The sequence below is a fragment of the Moschus berezovskii genome, chromosome 17, assembly GCF_049115385.1.
Source record: "Moschus berezovskii isolate FMDL1 chromosome 17, NW_MosBer_1.0, whole genome shotgun sequence".
Lineage (NCBI taxonomy): Eukaryota > Metazoa > Chordata > Mammalia > Artiodactyla > Moschidae > Moschus > Moschus berezovskii.
This window is the reverse complement of record NC_142476.1, coordinates 62,288,516-62,312,302: the sequence shown is the minus strand read 5'-3', so window position 1 is coordinate 62,312,302 and position 23,787 is coordinate 62,288,516. Positions and strand designations below refer to the sequence as shown.

The 23,787-nt window shown below is 36.4% G+C and overlaps 1 protein-coding gene across 16 annotated transcripts in view; it reads right to left on the bottom strand.

Annotated features, from left to right (window-relative positions):
* Positions 1 to 23,787, bottom strand: part of CDC42BPA (CDC42 binding protein kinase alpha) — a 297,091-nt gene that overhangs the window by 137,563 nt on the left and 135,741 nt on the right. For 15 of the 16 annotated variants that reach the window (XM_088845512.1, XM_088845513.1, XM_055419752.2 and 12 more), the window contains exon 6: positions 12,645 to 12,738. In XM_088845512.1, the coding sequence (XP_088701638.1) occupies positions 12,645 to 12,738 (94 nt within the window). Of the gene's footprint in view, positions 1 to 5,819; positions 5,920 to 12,644; positions 12,739 to 23,787 lie in introns of those variants that run through there. The other variant, XM_055419764.2, reaches the window with a different exon arrangement.

The window sequence follows — 23,787 nt, the reverse complement described above, 5'->3', positions numbered from 1 at the left end:
AGAATGGAAAAAACTATAGTTGTTGAAATAAAAGATATGAAGAAATAAAATCAGATCCACATCTGTACACTTTGGTAAACTACAGAGCACCAAAGGTAAGAGATTTTAAAAACCTATGGAATAAAAAGAGATTTTCTACCCAAGAAATGATAATCAGACTGACAGCTGAATTATTAATGCTAATGTAGCTGTTAGAAGAAAATGGAATTGTATTTTTCAAAGTGATAAAAAAAAGTAATGGTCAATATTATATTTTTTACCCACTTAAATTATAAAACAGGAATGAAGATTAAATAAAGATATTTTCTTACAAAGAGTGAGTGAACTACCACATATAGACTCTTAGTTAAACAGGAGTACTAAAGGATATACTTCAGAATCAAGAAACATAATCCAGAGGAAAGAATGTGACACTAGAAGCAACTGTGAACAAAGATATTAGTAAACTTTAACATGCACCTAAATGGAGATTAATTGGATAAAATAAATATGAAGAAAAGGAGAAATAGGGCAATAAAGAGTACAATAAAGATGAGCAGGAGCAATAGAAGTAGGAGATGGGGGAGGAGGAGGAAGGAATAACTATTCAAAAGATGAAAAACAATATGGAACTAAAATACCAGAAAACAACAAGTTACTAAGGAACTGATTAGGATTAAAATGTTCTGAGTTTCTTGGTTTTCCATTTTTTATTTCTTATTTTTTATTATTTTTAATTATGGTAAAATACCCATGACATAAAATTTACCATCATAACCATTTCCAAGTGTATAGTTCGGTGGCATTAAGTACATTTACATTGCTGTGCAACTGTCACCACCATCCATTTCTAAAACTCTTCATCTTACAAAACTGAAAATCTATTAAATAATAACTCCCCCATCCCCTTCTCCTCCCAGACCCTAGCAACCACCACTACACCTGCTATGAATTTGACTACTCTAGGTACTTTATACAAGTGAAATTGTACAATAATGTGTTCGTTTGTGTCTGCTGTGTATCACTTGGCATGTTTTTTAAAAGGTTTATCCATGCTGTAGAATGGATCAGGATGTTATTTTAAAGCTGAAGCCGAAATTGAACGGTTCTATGAAGACCTGCTGCTGCTTAGTCACTTCAGTCGTGTCCGACTCTGTGGGACCCCATAGACAGCAGCCCACTGGGCTCCCCTGTCCATGGGATTCTCCAGGCAAGAACACTGGAGTGGGTTGCCATTTCCTTCTCCAATGCATGAAAGTGAAAAGTGAAAGTGAAGTCGCTCAGTCACGTCTGACTCTTAGTGACCCCATGGATTGCAGCCTACCAGGCTCCTCCGCCCATGGGATTTTCTAGGCAAGAGTACTGGAGTGGGTTGCCATTGCCTTCTCCCCTATGAAGACCTACAAGACCTTTTAGAACTAACACCCAAAAAAGATGTCCTTTTCATTATAGGGGACTGGAATGCAAAAGTAGTAAGTCAAGAAACATCTGGAGTAACAGGCAAATTTGGCCTTGGAGCACAGAATGAAGCAGGGCAAAGGCTAATAGAGTTTTGCCAAGAGAACGCACTGGTCATAGCAAACACCCTCTTCTAACAACACAAGAGAAGACTCTACACATGGACATCACCAGATGGTCAACACCGAAATCAGACTGATTATATTCTTTGCAGCCAAAGATGGAGAAGCTCTATACAGTTAGCAAAAACAAGACCAGGAGCTGACTGTGGCTCAGATCATGAACTCCTTATTGATTGCCAAATTCAGACTTAAATTGAAGAAAGTAGGGAAAACCACTAGACCATTCAGATATGACCTAAATCAAATCCCTTAGGATTATACAGTGGAAGTGAGAAATAGATTTAAGGGACTAGATCTGATAGATATAGTGCCTGTTGAACTCTGGACGGAGGTTCGTGACATTGTACAGGAGACAGGGACCAAGAGCATCCCCATGGAAAAGAAATGCAAAAAAGCAAAATGGCTGTCTGAGGAGGCCTTACAAATAGCTGTGAAAAAAAGAGAAAAGAAAAGCAAAGGAGGAAAGGAAAGATATACCCATCTGAATGCAGAGTTCCAAAGAACAGCAAGGAGAGATAAGAAAGGCTTCCTCAGCGATCAATGCAAAGAAATAGAGGAAAACAACAGAATAGGAAAAACAAGAGATCTCTTCAAGAAAATTAGAGATACCAAGGGAACATTTCATGCAAAGATGGGCTCAATAAAGGACAGAAATGGTATGGACCTAACAAAAGCAGAAGATATTAAGAATAGGTGGCAAGAATACACAGAAGAACTGTACAAAAAAGATCTTCATGACCAAGATAGTCACGATGGTGTGATCACTCACCTGGAGCCAGACATCTTGGAATGTGAAGTCAAGTGGGCCTTAGAAAGCATCACTATGAACAAAGCTAGTGGAGGTGATGGAATTCCAGTTGAGCTATTTCAAATCCTGAAAGATGATGCTATGAAAGTGCTGCACTCAATATGCCAGCACATCTGGAAAACTCAGCAGTGGCCACAAGACTGGAAAAGGTCAGTCTTCATTCCAATCCCAAAGAAAGGCCATGCCAAAGAATGTTCAAACTACCGCACAATTGCACTCATCTCACATGCTAGAAAAGTCATGCTCAAAATTCTCCAAGCCAGGCTTCAGCAATATGTGAACCGTGAACTTCCAGATGTTCAAGCAGGTTTTAGGAAAGGCAGAGGCACCAGAGATCAAATTGCCAACATCCGCTGGATCATGGAAAAAGCAAAAGAGTTCCAGAAAAACATCTATTTCTGCTTCATTGACTATGCCAAAGCCTTTGACTGTGTGGATCACAATAAACTGTGGAAAATTCTGAAAGAGATGGGAATACCAGACCACCTACCTGCCTCTTGAAAAACCTGTATGCAGGTCAGGAAGCAACAGTTAGTACTGGACATGGAACAACAGACTGGTTCCAAATAAGAAAAGGAGTACGTCAAGGTTGTATATTGTCACCCTGCTTATTTAACTTCTATGCAGAGTACATCATGAGGAACGCTGGGCTGGAAGAAGCACAAGCTGGAATCAAGATTGCTGGGAGAAATATCAATAACCTCAGATATGCAGATGACACCACCCTTATGGCAGAAAGGGGAGAGGAACTAAAAAGCCTCTTGATGAAAGTGAAAGAGGAGAGTGAAAAGGTAGGCTTGAAGCACAACATTCAGAAAACTAAGGTCATGGCATCTGGTCCTACCACTTCATGGCAAATAGATGGGGAAACAGTGGCTGACTTTATTTTTTTGGGCTCCAAAATCATTGCAGATGCTGATTGCAGCCATGAAATTAAAAGACGCTTACTCCTTGGAAGGAAAGTTATGACCAACCTAGATAGCATATTAAAAAGCAGAGAGATTACTTTGCCAACAAAGGTCTGTCTAGTCAAGGTTATGGTTTTTCCAGTGTCATGTATGGATTTAAGAGTTGGATTGTGAAGAAAGCTGATTGCCGAAGAATTGATGCTTTTGAACTGTGGTGCTAGAGAAGACTCTTGAGAGTCCCTTGGACTGCATGGAGATCCAACCAGTCCGTTCTAAAGGAGATCAATCCTGGGTGTTCATTGGAAGGACTGATGCTAAAGCTGAAACTCCAATACTTTGGCTACCTCATGTGACGAGTTGACTCACTGGAAAAGACTCTGATGCTGGGAGGGATTGGGGGTGGGAGGAGAAGGGGACAACAGAGAATGAGATGGCTGGATGACATCACCAACTCGATGGACATGAGTTTGAGTGAACTTCGGGAGTTGGTGATGGACAGGGAGGCCTGGCGTGCTGTGATTCATGAGGTCGCAAAAAGTCGGACACGACTGAGCGACTGAATTGAACTGAACGTTCCAATATATGGATATACCACATGTTTTTCCCCATTCATCTAATAGTGGACACCTGAGTTGCTCACATCCCTTGACTTTTGTGAATAATGCGGCTGTGAACATGGGTGAACAAATATCTCTTTGAGACTCTGCTTTAAATTCTGTGGAACATGTACACAAGAGTTGCACTGCTAGATCATGTGGTAATTTTACTTTCAGCTTTTTGAAGAACTGTTATACTGTTTTCCACAGTGGCCACAGCGTTTTACATCTCCATCAGCTGTGCACAAAGATTCCAATTTTCCCATAACTTTATAAGAACTTGTTATTTTTTTTTATAGTAGCCATCCTAATGGTATGAAGCAGTATCTCATTGTGGTTTTGATGTGCATTTCCATATTGAGTAGTGATGTGGAGTCATTTGTCTATATTCTTAGGAGAAACATGACTTCAAATCCTTTGCGTATTTTGAACTGGGTTGTTAGTTTTGTTATTGAGTTGCAGGAATTCTTTATATATTCTGGATAATAACCTCTTGTCAGACATACAATTTGCAACTATTTTCTCCCACTGTATAGGCTGCTGTTTCATTATAACAACTGTATCTTTTGATGCATAGAAATTTTTAATGATGATGTAGTTATTCATCTATTTTTGTTATTGCATATTGTTTTCTGTCATATCCAAGAAATCACTGCCAAATCCAATATCATAAAACTCCCTCTGCCCATTAAATGTAAGTTTTAACTCTTACATTTAGGATTTTGATCCATTTTGAGCTAATTTTTGTACATGATATAAGATAAACTAAGTTTTTTTCTTTGATTAGGAATATGGGGAAAACTAGATTTTACATAAATGATAGATGCTAAAATTTTTAAGATAAACATTAAAATATTTGAAATAGAATGTATAACTTCCAAAAAGGGAAAAAAAAAAAAATTTGACCCAGCCAACAAAAAGCAGGAAAGGGGGTGGGAAGCATGATGCAAACAAACAAGCAAAATCTATAGTAAATAGTACAAGACACTAGAAAGAAATACAAACAAATTAATAATGAAATTCATAAATGATTAAGTTCACCTATCAAAAAGCACCATTATCACACTAGATGACAAAACCAAAATGAAAATTTTTTGGAAAAATCAGCAATAATCTGTTTAATGCACCTAGACATAGAAACTAAGAAACATATTTTAAGAAAAAGGATGGAAAGATATGCCAGGCATATGCTAAACAAAAGAAAGCTAAGGGAGTTGTATTAACTATCAGTCAAACTAGATTCTAAGGCCAAGATGATCATTATGATTTTTAATCATTTATTAACATAATTAGAAAATACCATGGAAGAGCAATCCTAAATAATATGTAACTAACAACACAGCTAGAAAAGAACTGTGAAAATTACAAGGGAAAATTAATAAATTCAACATCATAGTAAGGATTTTTAAATAAAAAATAGATCAGAAAGAAATAACGGTAGTAAGAATATTAAAATTTTGAACAACAAAGTTTACAACTTTAATCTTATTACAGAAATCTCCAACCAAAAGTTAGAAAAAGATTCATAATTTCAAACAAATATATAACAGTTACAAGAATTGGCCCTTGCAAAATCAAAACATAATTTTGACAAATGCTAAAAAACTGCTAACAAATAGATCCACTCTTCAGTAAAAGAAAACTTTCTATAAACACCAAATAAGTAAATATTGTACTATGACTACTAAAAGGCACACATCTAAATAATTAATGGTCCACAGAAGAATTCTAACTAAACCTGGAAAATATTTAGTAAAATTCTCTATGTGAAAACTTAGGAAGAAAAAGTTAAGCATAAATAAACAATATTAGGAATGAAGAAAGGGGTGAAATACGCATGTAATTGAGATTTTAAAACTAGAAAGAGTGCACTCTGAACAATCTTATACAAATAAAATTGAAAACTCAGAGAAAATAGATAATTTTCATAGAAAAAAATGTAACTTACCAAAACTGACTCAGGAAGAAATAGAAAACCAAAGAGACCTATAACCATTAAAAAGCTTGAATCAATAGTATAAAATCTACCTGGAAAACAAACAAAATAAGAAGAAAACAAAACCTCACTGAAGCAAAGGTGATTTAAAGTGAGTTCCACCAATTACGTAAGAAACAGATAAACCTCAGTATTATAAGAACTGCTCTAGATCCAAAATGGGTAAGGGTGGGGGACATGGCCCCCCTGTTCATTTTATAAGGCTACAACAACCTAAATACAAAACAATGCAGACAAGAAAAATTTGAGAAGGAAAATTATACTGCAAACTCAGAAATAATCAATGTTAGATATGAATCTTAGGTAACAATTCAATATAAAATTTTAGCATGGTCAATCTAGCAATTTGATCAAATATATCAATACAACTTGATGATAAAGTTACATTTACATTCAAAGAATGTATGCTTTAACATTGGACAATCTATGTCACTCATCATATAACAGGAAAAACACTCTGATATCCACTCAATAGATGCAGAAAAATGATTTGAATGTACAACATTAACAACCATAACATGGCAATCAGAAATAGAAATTTCCTTAATCTGATGAAGAATACATACCAAAAGTTTACAGCAAATATACTACTTAATTTAAAACTACAGGGAAAACACCAATAAAGCTAGGAACAATGCAAAGAAGTTCCCAATTACTACAACATTAATACTGTGCTGAAGATCACTAACTGCATGATAGGAAAAAAAATACAGCAAAGTAAAAATGTAAGGATTGGAAAGGACAAAACACAAAGCTGGTCATTATTTGCAGATTATAAGATTGTCTATATAGAAAAATATACATATAGAATCTATAAATTGTTTGGAACTAATAAAAAAAAGCTTAGCAAGCTTGTTTGTTTCAGGATGAATACACACACAAAAATCAATTGTGGTCCTAAAGAATAGTAACAAACTATTAAAATGCAAAATTTTAAGTTATCCATTTGTAATAACCCACGAACAAAAAACTCCACAAGGTATCTAGGAGCAAATATAACAAATAAAGGTAATGAATTTACCTTTACATAATTTACCTTTAACTTTACCTGAACATAATTATAAAACTTTATTAACACAAATAGGAGAAACCTAAAACAATGAAGACAGAAACCATATTCATAGATGGGAAGATTAAGTTATAGACAAAGTTTTCCCAAAATTAATCTCTAAATTCAGTGAAGGTCTACAAGCTTGCATATGTGAAGGGGTATTTATATGTGTCTGTATGTATATAAACCAATAATATAATCCTAACAGTCATATGGAAAAACAAATGGTCAAGAACATCCAAAACAACTTCAGAGAAAGAAAAAGAACTACAGCAAGACATCCCCACACAAAAACTGACTTCTTATAAATGTATAGTGATTAAAATGATTTAATTTTGACTTCAATGTGAGAAATAAAAAGCAAGCTGAAAGTTAATATAGAAACTCACAAACTTTGGGAAAGGTTAAAATTGAAGCAGCTATCCGGGCAATAAATAATGATCTATACAAAATTACATAATCACAACATTTCAGAACACCAGAAATAAACGTAACATCCTAAAGGCTTCCAAATAAGGTAGGAAGGTTATAATAGAAGCTTTGATGATTAGGATGCCATCAGATGTCTCAACAGTAAATTAGACAATGAAGTGTCTTCTAAATTCTAAGAAAAGAGTAAGTTCAAATCTATAATACTATGTCCAGTCTAGACAAATTATTCATCAAGTATAAGAACAGAAACGAATGCATTTTTCAGACATGCAAGATTATGAAATATTTACTTTCTGAGTAACTTCTGAGAACCTTTCTGAGGTAACTACCACTAAACGAGAAGAAAGACACAGATGGATCCAGGAAACAGAGGATCCAATACTAGAAAGCAACAGATTAAATTCCAAGATGATGAGGAAAGGTAATTCTAGGATGATAGTTGTATAGTAGGCCTATTGGACAGTGGGCCCACAGACTAGAATCAGAGTATGCAAGCCTCCAGACAAGAGAGTCACTAAGTTATTCATTGTGTCTGAGAAAGACAGGAATTGCTCAATTTCCTAAATGTATAGTGGAGAGTTTGGGGATAAACTAGCGAGAAGGCTGAGTGCCAGAGTTGATGCTTTTGAACTGTGGTGCTGGAGAAGATTCTTGAGATTCCCTTAGATAGCAAGGATATCAAACCTGTCAATCCTAAAGGAAACAACCCTGAATATTCATTGAAAGGACTGATGCTACAGCTCCAATACTTTGGCCACGTGATGTGAAGAGCCAACTCACTGGAAAAGACTGTGATACTGGGAAAGATTGAGGGCAAAAAGAGAAGGGGCCAATAGAGGATGAGATGGTTAGTAGCATCACCAACTCAACGGACATGAGCTTGAGTAAACTCAGGGAGATAGTAAATGACAGGGAAGCCTGGCACTTTGCAGTCTATAGGGTCGCAAAGAGTTGGACACAACAACAAAAGTGAGATTTGTACAGAAAACTAAGCAAAGCAAATGAGTCACTTACTCCTGGAAAAACAAAGAGCTGTTCAAGAAAAGAAATGTAATTAAAACAAATAAAATGGCACAGTCATAAATAATATTTGTATAAGTATTTTTAAAAAACTGAACAGGATTTAATGAAAGACTATGTGATAATTACAACACGGGGAAGATAGGAAGTGTAAGGATTGGTTGAGATAGGTGTAAGAGATCTGAATCCTCATCTTTCATGGACAGAAGTTAGTAGATAATATCTAAAACTAAATACCAAGAGACAATAGTATGAATACAATAATAAAAACTAAATAAAAGAAACAACAGAAGAAAAAGCTGAAGGATTTGCATGTGTCTGTCTGTAAAAAAAGAGACTTGGAGGTGAGAAGGACCTAGGACAAAGGAATGCTGTTTTGTGTTAAGTCTTCTAAAATACGCAAACATCATTTGATAAAAATAAACAAGTGAAAAAGGAGATTCCTTCATTATAACTTTCTAGATGGAGGACCAACACGCTGCATGTCCAAGAAAAACTATTTGGAGATGATTAATACAAAATGAATGACTAGAAAGAATTTCTGACTCTACAGAATTTCAGGAATAAATCAGATCAAAGGAAACACATACAGACAGAAATAATACTCAATGCATTCTGGAATACACAGGAATTTGGAGAGCTGAACATAAGACTCCAGAGGAGTCCCAGCTTTGAATCTAAGGCGCTTGTAGAATGCAGGACTGGGGAAACACCACCTCTTCCCCTGGAATTCTGTTTCAGTGTATCTCTCTCCTCTCCAGAACTATGGACCACAGCTTTCTGGTGCCACAGCCTCCCTGACTTTAATCTGTGTTTTCTCAACTCAGCAAGACCACCATGCTATTTCTCTCCCTCTCATGTCATACTCTGTACTATCCACTTCCCACTTTACACTTCACACACATGCAGTTACCTTAGAGCAGAATAATTACATACACCAGTTTTACAGTGTTTGTGTGATATTGCCATATCTTTTATTTCCACCTATGTCATAAAACCCACATTACATTTATTTTTGTTTTTAATAATCAGATGTCTCTTATGTAAACTTAAAAAGAAAGATTAGTATAGTCTTTTTTCTTTATTCTTATCCTATAAATCTTATTTATTGTATCTGATACTTTTTATCATACAGATCTAAGTATCCAAATGGAATTGTTTCCTTTGTAGTGGACATCCTTTAGCATCCAGGCCTCTTTCATTTATCTGAAAAGGTCTTCATTGTGAAGAGTATTTTTATTCGATATAGAATTCTTGGTTTAGAGACTTTTTTTTTTCTTTCAGGACTTTAAAGATATCATGCTGTGATTTCTCATGAAAGGTCAATGGTAATTCTTACCATTTTCCCACAGTATGTAATGGTTTTCTCCTTCTAGCTGCTTCCCATTTTTTTTCCTTATCTTTAGTTTTCAGTAGTTTAATTGTGATGTGGCCAAGCATGGTTCTTTTCATAACCTTGAAATATACCAGGATTCTTAAATCTGTTTTTCATCATATATAATCACTTGAGCCATCAATTCTACAAATGTTTTCTATTACTATTTCATCTTTTTCTAGACTTCTAATTATATGCATCCCTAGGCCCCCTATATTAATTTTGCTTCAATCTTTTTCTCTCTATTCTTCAGATTGCTTGATCTCTCTCAATCTATCTTCAAATTCACTGGCTTTTTCTTTTTTCATTTCTAACCCACTGCTGCTAAGTCACTTCAGTCGTGTCCGACTCTGTGCGACCCCACAGACGGAAGCCCACCAGGCTCCCCCGTCCCTGGGATTCTCCAGGCAAGAACACTGGAGTGGGTTGCCATCTCCTTCTCCAATGTGTGAAAGGGAAAGTGAAGTCGCTCAGTCGCGTCTGACCCCCAGCGACCCCACGGACTGCAGCCCACCAGGCTCCTCCATCCATGGGATTTTCTAGGCAATAGTACTGGAGTGGCTTGCCATTGCTTATTAATATAATTATCAAATTCTAAAAAGATTCACTTGATTTACTTTTCGGCTGACATTCCTTGTCTGTGTAATTACTAAGACTAATATCTTCCTTTGAACGTATTTATGATAGTTTCATTAGTCTTTGTCTGGCAAATCCAACATCTGTGCTACCCAGGTTTATACTGACTATTTTTATTTTTAAATTCTGTATCACAATCACTTAAGTTACCCACTATTTATTTTTGGTCTGCTGCTGCTGCTGCTAAGTCGCTTCAGTCGTGTCCGACTCTGTGCGACCCCATAGATGGCAGCCCACCCGGCTCCCCCGTCCCTGGGATTCTCCAGGCAAGAACACTGGAGTGGGTTGCCATTTCCTTCTCCAATGCATGAAAGTGAAAAGTGAAAGTGAAGTTCCTCAGTCCGGTCTGACTCTTCACGACCCCATGGACTGCAGCCTACCAGGCTTCTCCGCCCATGGGATTTTCCAAGCAAGAGTACTGGAGTGGGTTGCCATTTTTGGTCTAGTGATTTTTTTATTGAATGCTGGTCACTGTCAATAAGACATTATAGAGAATATGAATTCTATCTTCCTCTGAGGAATATTAATTCTTCTTTAAGCAGTTAAAAAATACTAACTTGAATATGGGACAGCTTACAGTTTACTCTTTAAGGGAAGATTTATAAAAAACTTAAGATTCATCTTGTGATTCCCAGGTGACTGAGTATTAAAGAATTAGCCTGCCAGTGCAGGAGATGTGGGTTTAATCTCTGGGTCAGGAAGATCCCCTGGAGAAGGAAATGGCAACCCACTCCAGTATTCTTGCCTGGAGAATCCCATGGACAGAGGAGCCTGATGGGCTACAGTTGCAGAAGAGTCAGACATGACTTAGTGACTGAACAACAACAACAAAGATTCATCTCAAGCCTCTGCATTTGGAGGACCACGTTCACATTCTGTCGATTTTATCAGGACTTGGATTTAGGCTGTTAGATAGGTTTATGGTAAGACTTACATGTAACAAACATCTTAACTAGCTCTCCAGAGCTAATATTCCAATGTCCCCTAGCATTGTATCTCCTCCAACACTACTTGATTTCAAGTAATCTGTTTGATTTTCAAATGGATAGAATTTACTATTTGGTAATTCTCAGATGTTCTTATACAGTTGGCCCTCCATATCTCCTGGTTACACATTTGCAGATTCAACCAATCAGGGATCAAAAATATTTTTTAAAAAAATTTCCAGAAAGTTCCAAAAGGCAAAACAAATTTGTTACATGCTTGCAATTATTTACATAGCATTTACATTGAAGTAGGTATTATAAATAATCTAGAAAGAAAAGTGACGTCGCTCAGTCATATCCAACTGTTTGCAACCCCGTGGATTATAGCCTGCCAGGCTCCTCTATCCAGGGGATTTTCCAGGCAAGAGTACTGGAGTGGGTTGCCAGTTTCTAAGTTATCTGCTTAGGGTAAATTCTCAAAAGTCAAATGACTGGTCCAGAATAATGGGATTGTTTTTGTAGCCTTTGGAATGTATTATACTAAATTACTTTTCAAAAAGTTCCTACCGATTAAAATGATATTTATTTGGACAACTACTATACAACCAGGAAATTGAGATAAATATTACTACTACTACAACAAACATGGAATAAAATTGAGGCATGTAAACAATTAAGTAATTGAGAGAATATAATGGAGGGGTCTAGGGGAACGACAGAGGATGAGATGGTTGGATGGCATCACTGACTTGACGGATGTGAGTTTGAGCAAGCTCCAGGAGTTGGTGATGGACAGGGAAGCCTTGTGTGCTGCAGTCCATGGGGGTCACAAAGAATCGGACGTGACTGAGTGACTGAACTGAACTGAGGGTTAGCAGAAATAAAGCAAATATAGTAACATAAAACTTAGAGGATTTTCTGATAAAAAGCATTCACTTGTTATACACTGCCCCTCAGGAAAACTAGACAACTAGTAAAGAAAGAGAAAAGAAATGAAAGTAAAGGAGTCACATCTTTTCTTTTTCCCTCTGGGATTTATTTTCTTCAGTCCTCTGGAACTGTGAAAATAAGTTATGCTAAAGAAGAAACAAACAAGAGTATCAAAAAAGGCATAGTATTATCAATCTTAAAATCATTAATATAAGCAGTAGAAAATGGTGCGTGAATTTACAGACAAGCCCTATTATGAGTAAGCATGCCTAAGTGGAGGGAAGTAAACCACAGAAAAACAAATGGATAGAAGGATATTTGATAGATAATATAAACAGAAGGATTCTAAAACAGATAAAGGAAACAAGGAGGAAGTGTATAACAGTTTAAGATTTATCTTTATTTACCGTTCCATCTTCCATCAGCTTCAGACATGAACCAAAATCTGCTAACCGAATATGTCCATTCATATCCATCAATATATTGTCAGGTTTGATGTCTCTGAAAAAAACAGACACATTCAATTTTTAGTTGGAAAAACTAAATACAATCAGTTACTTGGTAAGATGGAAAAGACTCTTAAAAGTCCCCTGGTCAGCAAGAAGATCAAACCAATTAATCCTAAAGGGAATCAACCCTGGATATTCATTTGAAGGACTGATGCTGAAGCTGAAGCTCCAATACTTTGTCCACCTGACACAGGCAAAGAGCTAACACATCAGAAAAGACTGGGAAAGATTGAGGGCAGAAGGAGATGAGGGAGACGGAAGATGAGATGGCTGGATGGCAGCACTGACTCAATGGACATGAGTTTGAGCAAACTCCAGGAGAAAACAGTGAAGGACAGGGAAGCCTGGCGTGCTGCAGTTCTTTGGGTCGCAAAGAATTGGACACAACTTAGCGACTGAACAACAGCTTGGTAAGATAACCATTTTTGTCTGAAAATCTCAACTTTTTTCACAATTACTACCCTATGAACACATATTTCTTTAGTCACTTTATGGGTTCAAATCCTCTCTCTGGTTCGTATTAAAACTTTCTTAAACACATGCAGTGTCAGTGTTCTGGAGATAAAAAGTGCTTGGTAATTCTCAATCAGGTTACATTAGTGTTACCATGCTTCCTTTAGATATGCACAGTTTCCCATGTAACCATGGTAGGCCTACTTTCTGCATACAAACAAGAGTCATAATTACTTGATTCTAACCCATGAAATTGAATAGGAAAAAATATACTTTCTAGACCCTGAACATAAATGTAGATAAATACTCAGTTACTGCAGGTCACGACACAAAAATAATTGCTTCATAAAACTGATTTGGAAAACAACTGAAACAACTACTTAATAGTGATCTACATTATATAAAGCTATTTACAGATGTTAAGTCAAAGCGTTGTAAGATATCCAAATCTACTTAATAACAAGCTCAATCACTCCAGTTTTGGCATTTGTTTTTATAGTGTTGCAAAACTCTGTGGCAGGTATCCCACTATAAGGGCAGAGCTGAGCAGTTCTGATAAGACTACAGCCTTCCAAGCCTAAAATATTTCCTACCTAGCCCTTTATAGAAAAAGTTTTCTGACCCCTGTATTAACTGATTGCTTAATATAGACAGGCAGACAGACAGACTAAAAGCAACAACCTGTATGGGAAACGGGCTTCATAATCCTCAATATCTGAACTTACAACCTTGACTGTCAGAAATGCTATATTAAGAAAAGATTTTCTGCTGTTTGGAAACACTAAAAAAGTACACTTTAGTGCTGGAAGGAACCTTAGATATTACCTAAACCATATTCTGATGCAGGCAAAACTGTACTGTATTCTTTATTTTTGAAAAATATTAAAGCTATATAATCATTATACATATCTGCTACTGGCAGATTTCTCAAATTTTAAAGAAGACAAAAGGAATTATAAAGACAATTTATAAACATCAATAATATTTTCGGTTATCTGGAAAATAGGAACTATTAAAATTTAGGAGAAATAAATTTTATTTACATATTTATAATAATAATGAAATGGAAAATATTTAACAAGGCATTATAGATAGTACCGATACTCCTCTAGTATCTCATTTCCCTTCCTGATATCACCCTCTCCCTCCACTCCCCAGAGGTTAGCAACCACAATCCTGAATTTGGTGTTTACTATACCCATGAATATTTTATTAGTACATATATATGCAATTGTAAGACTACTTTTCTGAATGTCTTTAAACTTTATAATTGATACTAAACTGGTGTATCCTTTTGAAACTTGGTTTTAATTTAATACTATGTTTCTAAAATGTATCCATGTTGACACATATTAATTCATTATTTTAAATGCTATATGGAATATTTTCATACATGTAATTTACTTATCAATTCTCCAGTTTATAGAATTTAAATTATTTCCAACAATTTTAAGTTGTTTCAGATTTTTATTTTGCTATTACACAAAATTCTGAGATGAATATTTTTTACAAATACGTCCTTGTACTCATATAAGATCATTTCCCCATGCTATTTAGAAGTGGAATTGCTATGAAAAGACAAGTATGTTTTTAACTTTACTAGCAGGATTACTATTAAAATTAAGACTCTTTTTTGTGATGAATAGGAAGGCCTGGTGTGCTGCAGTCCATGGGGTCGCGAAGAGCCGGACACAACTGAGTGACTGAACTGAACTGAATGGTCATCTTAGATTTTTCTTCAATAAAATGCTAATTAAAATCTTGGGCCTTTTTTTATATTGTGTGTGTGTGCTGTTTGTTTTTGGTTTATCTTCAGGAATTTTCTTTCCTCAAATTTACCTAAATGTGTTACAAATCTGTTCTCCCAGCATGTGGGCTTGTTCTTCCATATTGAATCTTTCTTATTCATAAAAAAGTATTTAATGATAATGAAGCCTTATAATTTATCATTTTTTTGGTCTTTTTTCACTTTTTTTGGTTTTCAAACAGAATTGTCAAGCAAAACTGCAATACGTTTATAAATGTATAAAATGATAATTAATTCAATATACATATACATTGTGAAAGGATCTTCACCAGTTAGTTAACACATTCATCTTCTCATCGAATATAATTACTTTTTTTGTGTGTGAACACTTATGTTCTACTCTCTTAGCAAAGATATTATCAACTATCATCATCATGAGATATATTAGCTCCTTGGATCCTGTACATCCTATAACTTCAAGTTTGTACCCTTTTATCAAGTTCTCCCTGTTTCCCATACCCTCAGTCCCTGTCAACCACCATTCTACTCTCAAAATTTGCCTTTTTTGTCCTAAGGTACCTCCCTTATCTTCTCCTCCCAGGAGTCATCAAGACAGTGTCCTATATTTTCTTTTAAAAGTTTTATTTTTCATTTCAAGTCTTTAATCTCCCTGGAATTAATTTTTGTGTTGTGTGAGATAAAGGCCACACTATATTTCTTTTTGTCCCAGTACCATTTATTGAATGACACCCTTTTACCACTGATTCTCAATAGCATCTAGGGCATAAATCAAGTGGATCTATTTCAAGACTTCCCATGTAATTTCAATGAACAGTCTTTGGAACAAAAGGGAGCCTATTAACAGGACAACAGGCATGAATTGGAACTGTCACAGGCAAACAGAGGTAGGGCCACCCTATCTATATGCCTATACTTAGACTAATATCACACTGTCTTTATTGTGACAACTCTATATGACCTCTCTATACCAGTAGATTATGTTTTTAAATTGCCATGGCTCTTCCAGATAAATGCGAGAATTAGCTTAGTAAAACCTATAAAACATACTGAGATTTTGATGGGAATCACAATGACTTTGGGCTTCCGGGGTGGCGCAGTGGTAAAGAATCCGCCTCAATGCGGGAGACACAGGTTCAATCCCTGGGTCGGGAAGATCCCCTGGAGAAGGAAATGACAACCCACTCCCATATTCTTGCTTGGAAAATCCCATGGACAGAGGAGCCTAGCAGGCTACAGTCCATGGAGTTGCAAAGAGTCAGACACAACCTAGCAGCTGAGCAGAGCACAATGACTTTACAGAATAATCTGAAGAGAAATGGTCTTTGCAATATGACTTTTCCCATCCGTGTATCAATTAACACTATAGACACATTATATCTTACTTAATGTATACAGACACATTATATATTAGTTACAAGTCTTCTTTTATGTCCTTCAATAATACTGAATATTTTTTCACAGAGAGCTTATCCATCTTTTGTTATCAATGGTCTTATGAACTTACTGTGAATAGGATTTTCCTCATAGAAGCATTCTCAATTTGCTTCCAATTTTAACAGGAATGTTTCTAATATTTCACAATTAAATATGATCTTTGGTTTAGATTTTTAGTAGAAACTCAATATTAAGAGAATTTCCTTCAACTCTCAAATTGCTAAAAGTATCAGGAATGGATATTCAATTCTGTTGTCATTTTTGGTATTTTCTTTTATGGTTTTTCTTCTTTAACCTATTAATACAGTGTATTACACAAATAGATTTTTTCTTCTTTTCATGGTCCTTTATTTTTCAAAATTTTTTAATGAGAGGAAGATTGCTTTACAATGTTGTGTTGGTTTCTGCTGTATGACAACACAAATCAGCCATAATTACAGTTATGTCTCCTCGCTCATGAGCCTCCCTCCACTCAAATAGATTTTTTAATGTTGAAACTTCCTTGCATCCTGGGATAAAACCTCCATGATCACACTTTTTTTTTAATGTGCCATCAGTCACTGAGTCTAAAACTCTATCATAAAGATACACTAGTAAATCATATGCCACTAAAACAACATACTTACTATAATCTTAGAAGTGATTAAAAACTTTCAGAGATATTAAGTTTGTCTTAGCATTGAAAATAAATAATATATATATTATTGAATTCAACTTTTATTTAAAATCTTACTTTTATACTCATAAGTGATATTGTTTCATATAACATTCTCTTCTTGTACTATCCTTGTCAAGTTTTGTTAAGGATTTATTATCTTCATAAAGTAAGGTAAATGGCTTTTCAAATTTTCTAAAACAGTTTAAACAGGATTCAATGAAAAGTAAAGGACCACTCATACATGTGGAGTAAAAGACTGTTAATAGGAGCTATACACATTAACAGTTCAAAACTGGAAAAAACTCAAATGACCATCAGCAGGTAGGTGGATAAGCTGTCAGAAAAATAAACTGTCAGTGGAAGGCTACTCAGCAAGAAGGAAAGATCAAATTGGATGGAATCTCAAAAACCTTATGCTGATCAAAGGACATCAGACAAAAAAAATATATGATGAATGACTCCATTTATAGGAAATTTCTTCTTAATTTGAATATGAGTCATACCATTTATCATTAATTAAAGCTTCTGTAATCTGTAATTTTATCTCCAAGGAAAAGCATTTGACTTAAAAAGAACATTTGACTTAAAACATTTAACTTAAAAAAAAATTTATTTAAAATTCTAAGTCAAAATATTTATGATATATATTTTATGTATAACAATTACTTATATAACTGTTATATATATAATATTTAACAATTATTCTATATTATTCCTCTTTATAAGAATAAAAAAGCATCCCAGAACAATGACCATATTAAAAGGGAAATATTCTATAGGTCATTCTTATTTTAACATTTCACTAGAATATCAGTACCAGAGCATCATTATTATAAATATTATTCCTATAATAGTAAAATGTGGATATAATAACATTAGTTAACCTTCAAAGCAGCAGTTTTCAACTCTGGATGGCCAATAAAATCAACTAGAGAGGTTGCACCTACATGTACTTCAGCCCCAGTCCATAAACCACAACTGGATTATTGCATAGGGATTGATTACTAAGAACTAACCACTCATTTAGGACACATGTCTCTCCTTTCATCAACATCGTGTCAGTGTCTCCCATCTGGTTCCTTTTCATCATGTATACAGGTTGGGGATGTAGACTCTCACATATGAATGCTTTTATTTCCTGGTCTTCCTATTCCTCCTCTTTATATACCAACATAGAAAAAAATTAGCACACTGTATTAAAACACTACAACTAAAATGTTTATTAAAATTGTATCATAATTTTGTCAAATACATATTACATCAGTAATAAAGAAAAGGAAACCGACATTGGTAAAATTATGTCACAAACTGTCTCTTTGTTAGTCATACATCTGAATTTTTATTAGGAATATTAATTCGAAGCTTACTTTACAAGTGAAAAAAGTTATTCATAACATTCTGTCAATAACTTTTCTCAAACTTATCTTTCCCAACAGTGGCTGCCCAAATTCTAATCTTTTTATTGATGCATATCCTTCAAGAAACCATCTAGATACAATCAACAAGAAGAAACAAGTGAAACTGACAATTCACACCTATAGTGTAACTCAAAGAAAGTCTACCATGAAATTAAAATCATTTCTAATTACAGAAATAAATATTCAAATCCAGCAGACCACACTCTAATGTGCATGTGGAAGCAAGACATAGGAAAGAGACTATGGGAAAAAGAAGAAAAGGGCAGGAAGTCCAGGGATGATAAAATGTAGATTAAACTACCATCCACTGTATCATTGAAAGAAAAGTCCTAATAAGCATGATATGCGTGTGCATGATAAGTTGCTTCAGTCATGTCTGACTCTTCAAGATCCTACAGACCATACCCTGCCAGGCTCCTCTATCCATGGGGATTCTCCAGGCAAGAATAATGGAGTGGGTTGCCATGCCCTCCTCCCGGGGATCTTCCAGACCCAGGGATCAAAACCACGTCTCTTGTGTCTCCTGCACTGGCAGGTGGGTTCTTTACCACTAGCAATACCTGGGAAGCCCCTTATTAAGCGCAGGGGAGATCAGTCCTGTGTGTTCATTGGAAGGACTGATGTTGAAGCTGAAACTCCAATACTTTGGCCACCTCATGCGACAAGTTGACTCACTGGAAAAGACTCTGATGCTGGGAGGGATTAGGGGCTGGAGGAGAAGGGAACGACAGAGAATGAGATGGCTGGATGGCATCACCGACTCAATGGACATGAGTCTGAGTGAACTCCAGGAGTTGGTGATGGACAGGGAGGCCTGGTGTGCTGTGATTCATGGGGTCGCAAAGAGTCGGACATGACTGAGCGACTGAACTGAACTGAACTGAAGATGCAACAAAGGGGGAAAATGAGTAAAAGGTACATGAGATCTTTTTGAACTGAGTGCAGTTTCCTGTGAATCTAAAATGGTGTCAAAATAAAAAGCTTCTTTTTTTTAAGCCCCTACCCTGAAAATTACCTTGAGAAAATTTATGGGCTTATTATTTTATGCTCCTCATTGTTGTGTTATATATTAACATAATCTTTTTAACACATATTTATATTGTACTTAAACAATATATCACTAAGGAGAAGAACCTAAAACTGTGTAACAGTCAATGGTATGTGATTTTCTTTCATCAGTGCACCTCCTATGACCTTGTCCCTCCCAGCTCAGTCATTTCTCACATTCCCTTTTGCCCATGATCTTTGCCTCCACTCCTCTGGCTAAAATCCCAACTGGCCAATCGCCAGCTCCTAAACTGCAGAATAACTACTTTCTCTTTTGAGAACAGCCTTTGACACTACAGGTACACCTCAGAAATATTGCAGGTTATGTTCCAGACCATTGCAATCAAGCTTATCAGCAATAAAGCAAGTCACATGAAGTTTTTTGTTTCCCAGTGCAATAAAAGTTATGTTTGCACTATACTGTAGTCTAGTCAGTATGTAACAGCATCATGCCTTAAAAAAACAATGTACATACTAGAATTTAAAAATTCTTTATTACTTAAAAATGATAACCATCATCTTCCAATGCAAGGTTGCCATAAACCTTCACCTACAAAAAGCATAGTGTATTTGACGTATAATAAAGCACAATTAACAGACAGCTTTCTTTCATTAACAGACAGCTAGTGACTATATCGGAGAAGGCAATGGCAAGCCACTCCAGTACTCTTGCCTAGAAAATCCCATGGATGGAGGAGCCTGGTAGGCTGCAGTCCATGGGGTCGCTAAGGGTCGGACACGACTGAGTGACTTCACTTTCACTTTTCACTTTCACACATTGGAGAAGGAAATGGCAACCCACTCCAGTGTTCTTGCCTGGAGAATCCCAGGGATGGGGGAACCTGGTGGGCTTCTGACTATGGGGTCACACAGAGTCGGACACGACTGAAGTGACGCAGCAGCAAAGCACAATTAAATGAGGTAGTTCTCCCTATATTCCCTCCACATGACCTCTTTTGCTAAAGCTCTATAAAAACTGCCTTTCCTTTCTAAGGCAATTTCTAAGTCAGCTTGTGCTGCCATGATAAATACCATAAACTGGGTGGCTTAAACAAAAGAAATTTATTTTCTCACAGTGCAAGATGTTGGGAAGTCCAAGATCAACGTCCAGCAGGGTTTGGCTTGCAATTAGGACTATTTTTCTGGCATGCAGATGGCTGCCCTCCAGTTGTGTCCTTACACGGCCTTTCCTTGGTGTGCTCACAGATTAGGGGAGAGGGGAGCACACTCTGCTACCTTCTTTCACTAATCCCATCATGAGGACCCTATCTTAATGACATCATCTAACCTAATTACTTCCTAAAGACATACTGGGGACTAAGAGCTTCATCATATGAACTGGGGGTGGGGGAACACATCCTCATTCCATAACAAGCAGTATATTCCTTGAAAGCTTCTCATGCCCCAGCACTATGAATAAAGGCTTATTTATGCTTAAAAGTGAAAGTGGCTCAGTCGTGTCCCACCCTCTGCAATCCTGTGGACTGTATGTAGCCTGCCAGGTTCCTCTGTCCATGGGATTCTACAGGCAAGAACACTGGAGTGGGTAGCCTTTCTCTTCTCCAGGGTATCTTCCCAACCCAGGACTCCTGCAATGCAGGGGTATTCTTCACTGTCTGAGACATCAGGGAAGACCAAGAATACTGGAGTGAATAGCCTATTCCTTCTCCAGGGGATCTTCCTGACCCAGGAATCGAGCCAGGGTCTTCTGCATTGCAGGCAGATTCTTTACCAGCTGAGCTGCTGCTGTTGCTGCTAAGTTGCTTCAGTCGTGTCCAACTCTGTGCAACCCCATAGACGACAGTCCACCAGGCTCCTTCCTCCATGGGATTTTCCAGGCAAGAGTACTGGAGTGGGTTACCATTGCCTTCTCCGAGCTGAGCTGCAAGGAAGCCCTAACATTTACCTAATCAATTTTCTTCTACAGTTTTTATTAATCACTTAATCAGCTAACAACTGAATAATCATTATGTGCCACAGATTGTGCTTGGTGCTAGGGTTACCAATATATATATGAGATTAACCAAAGAATTAATACTGCTAAAATTAAATAATGAGAAATAGGGGGAAAATAGCAAGTTAATGGGCAAAATTTATCTATTTTAAAATACCATATAATTATGGTAATGAGTAATCAAATAATTTGACAGACTTTTCTTTTTAATAAGTATATGATGATATTGTACTTTTTATATACACACAATAGTCATATTTGTTGATAACATAATGCTTCCTACTTTATATAATGGAGTAAGATATATCAATATTTCATGATGTTCCACAAAGTTCAGTTAACACCTATCAGAACTCTGTGTTGGTTTCAGATACCATGAAGCAGAAGTGAGACCAACTGAGCCAAAACCCAGCATATTCTATTTTACAATGAAATCAGCCACCAACTTGCAAGAAAATGGCTAGCCATATTCTGCATTCTTCTGGCTGAAGTTTCTTCAAATAATTCTCAAACAGATGGTATTACTAAAACAATATAAAATTACTTTAAAATATATTTACACACTGTAGTGTCATCTAGGCACTTCTGTCTTCATTAGAATCCGTTTCAAAACTTACACTTACTCACTTGACCGTTTTTGATACATCCAAAATCATATTGTAAAAATCAACACATTTCTTGAAACAAGTAATTAAAGCACAAAAATAATCACTAATGACAGTCATAGACTTTTTTCCTGGATCAGCAAGAGGAACAACTAACTGCCATATACAAAAGAGAGGCTCAAAATGAAAAGCATAAAAACAAGATGCAAAAATTCAGAGGGATATGCCTACGAAAGCCTGGTATACTTGTATTTTACCATACAAAGTTAGTTTCAAGGCAAAAAAAAAAAAAAGCCTTCTTAGTGATAAAAAGAAAACTATTTCACTAGTAATATATAACAAGTAAATCTGTGATACTTTACTTTCTTAGGGGAAGAAAATGTGAAGAAGGATGATGGTTCAGTTTAGTTCAGTCGCTCAGTCGTGTCCGACTCTTTGTGACCCCATGAACCACAGCACACCAGGCCTCCCTGTCCATCACCAACTCCCGGAGTCCACCCAAACCCATGTCCATTGTGTTGGTGATGCCATCCAACCATCTCATCCTCTCATCCTCTGTCATCCCCTTCTCCTCCTGCCCTCAATCTTTCCCAGCATCACGGTCTTTTCCAATGAGTCAGCTCTGTATCAGGTGGCCAAAGTATTGGAGTTTCAGCTTCAACATTAGTCCTTCCAATGAACACCCAGGACTGATCTCCTTTAGAATGGACTGGTTGGATCTCCTTGCAGTGCCAGGGACTCTCAAGAGTCTTCTCCAACACCACAGTTCTAAAGCATCAATTCTTTGGCACTCAGCTTTCTTTCTAGTCCAACTCTCACATCCATACATGACTACTGGGAAAATCATAGCCTTGACTAGATGGACCTTTGTTGACAAAGTAATGTTTCTGTTTTTTAATATGCTGTCTAGGTTGATCATAGCTTTTCTTCCAAGGAGCAAGCATCTTTTAATTTCATGGCTCCAGTCACCATCTGCAGTGATTTTGGAGCCCAAGAAAATGAAGTCTCTCACTGTTTCCCTTGTCTCCCCATCTACTTGCCATGAAGTGATGGGACCAGATGCTGTAATCTTAGTTTTCTGAATGTTGAGTTTTAAGCCAACTTTTTCACTCTCCTCTTTCACTTTCATCAAGAGGCTCTTTAGTTCTTCTTCGCTTTCTGCCATAAAGGTGGTGTCATCTGTATATCTAACGTTATTGATATTTCTCCCTGCAATCTTGATTCCAGCTTGTGCTTCATCCAGCCCAGCATTTCTCATGATGTACTCTGCATATAAGTTAAATAAGCATGTTGATGGTATACAGCCTTGATGTTCTCCTTTCCTTATTTGGAACCAGTCTGTTGTTCCACGTCCAATTCTAACTGTTGAATCTTAACCTGCATACAGATTTCTCAAGAGGCAGGTCAGGTGGTCTGGTATCCCCATCTCTTTAAGAATTTTCCACAGTTTGTTGTAATCCACATAATCAAAGTCTTTGGCATACTCAATAAAGCAGAAACAGATGTTTTTCCGGAACTCTCTTGCTTTTTAGATGATCCAACGAATATTGGCAATTTGATCTCTGGTTCCTCTGCCTTTTCTAAATCCAGCTTCAATATCTGAAGTTCACGGTTCACGTACAGTTGAAGCCTGGTTTGGAGAATTTTAAGTATTACTTTGTTAGTGTGTGAGATGAGAGCAATTGTATGGTAGTTTGAACTTTC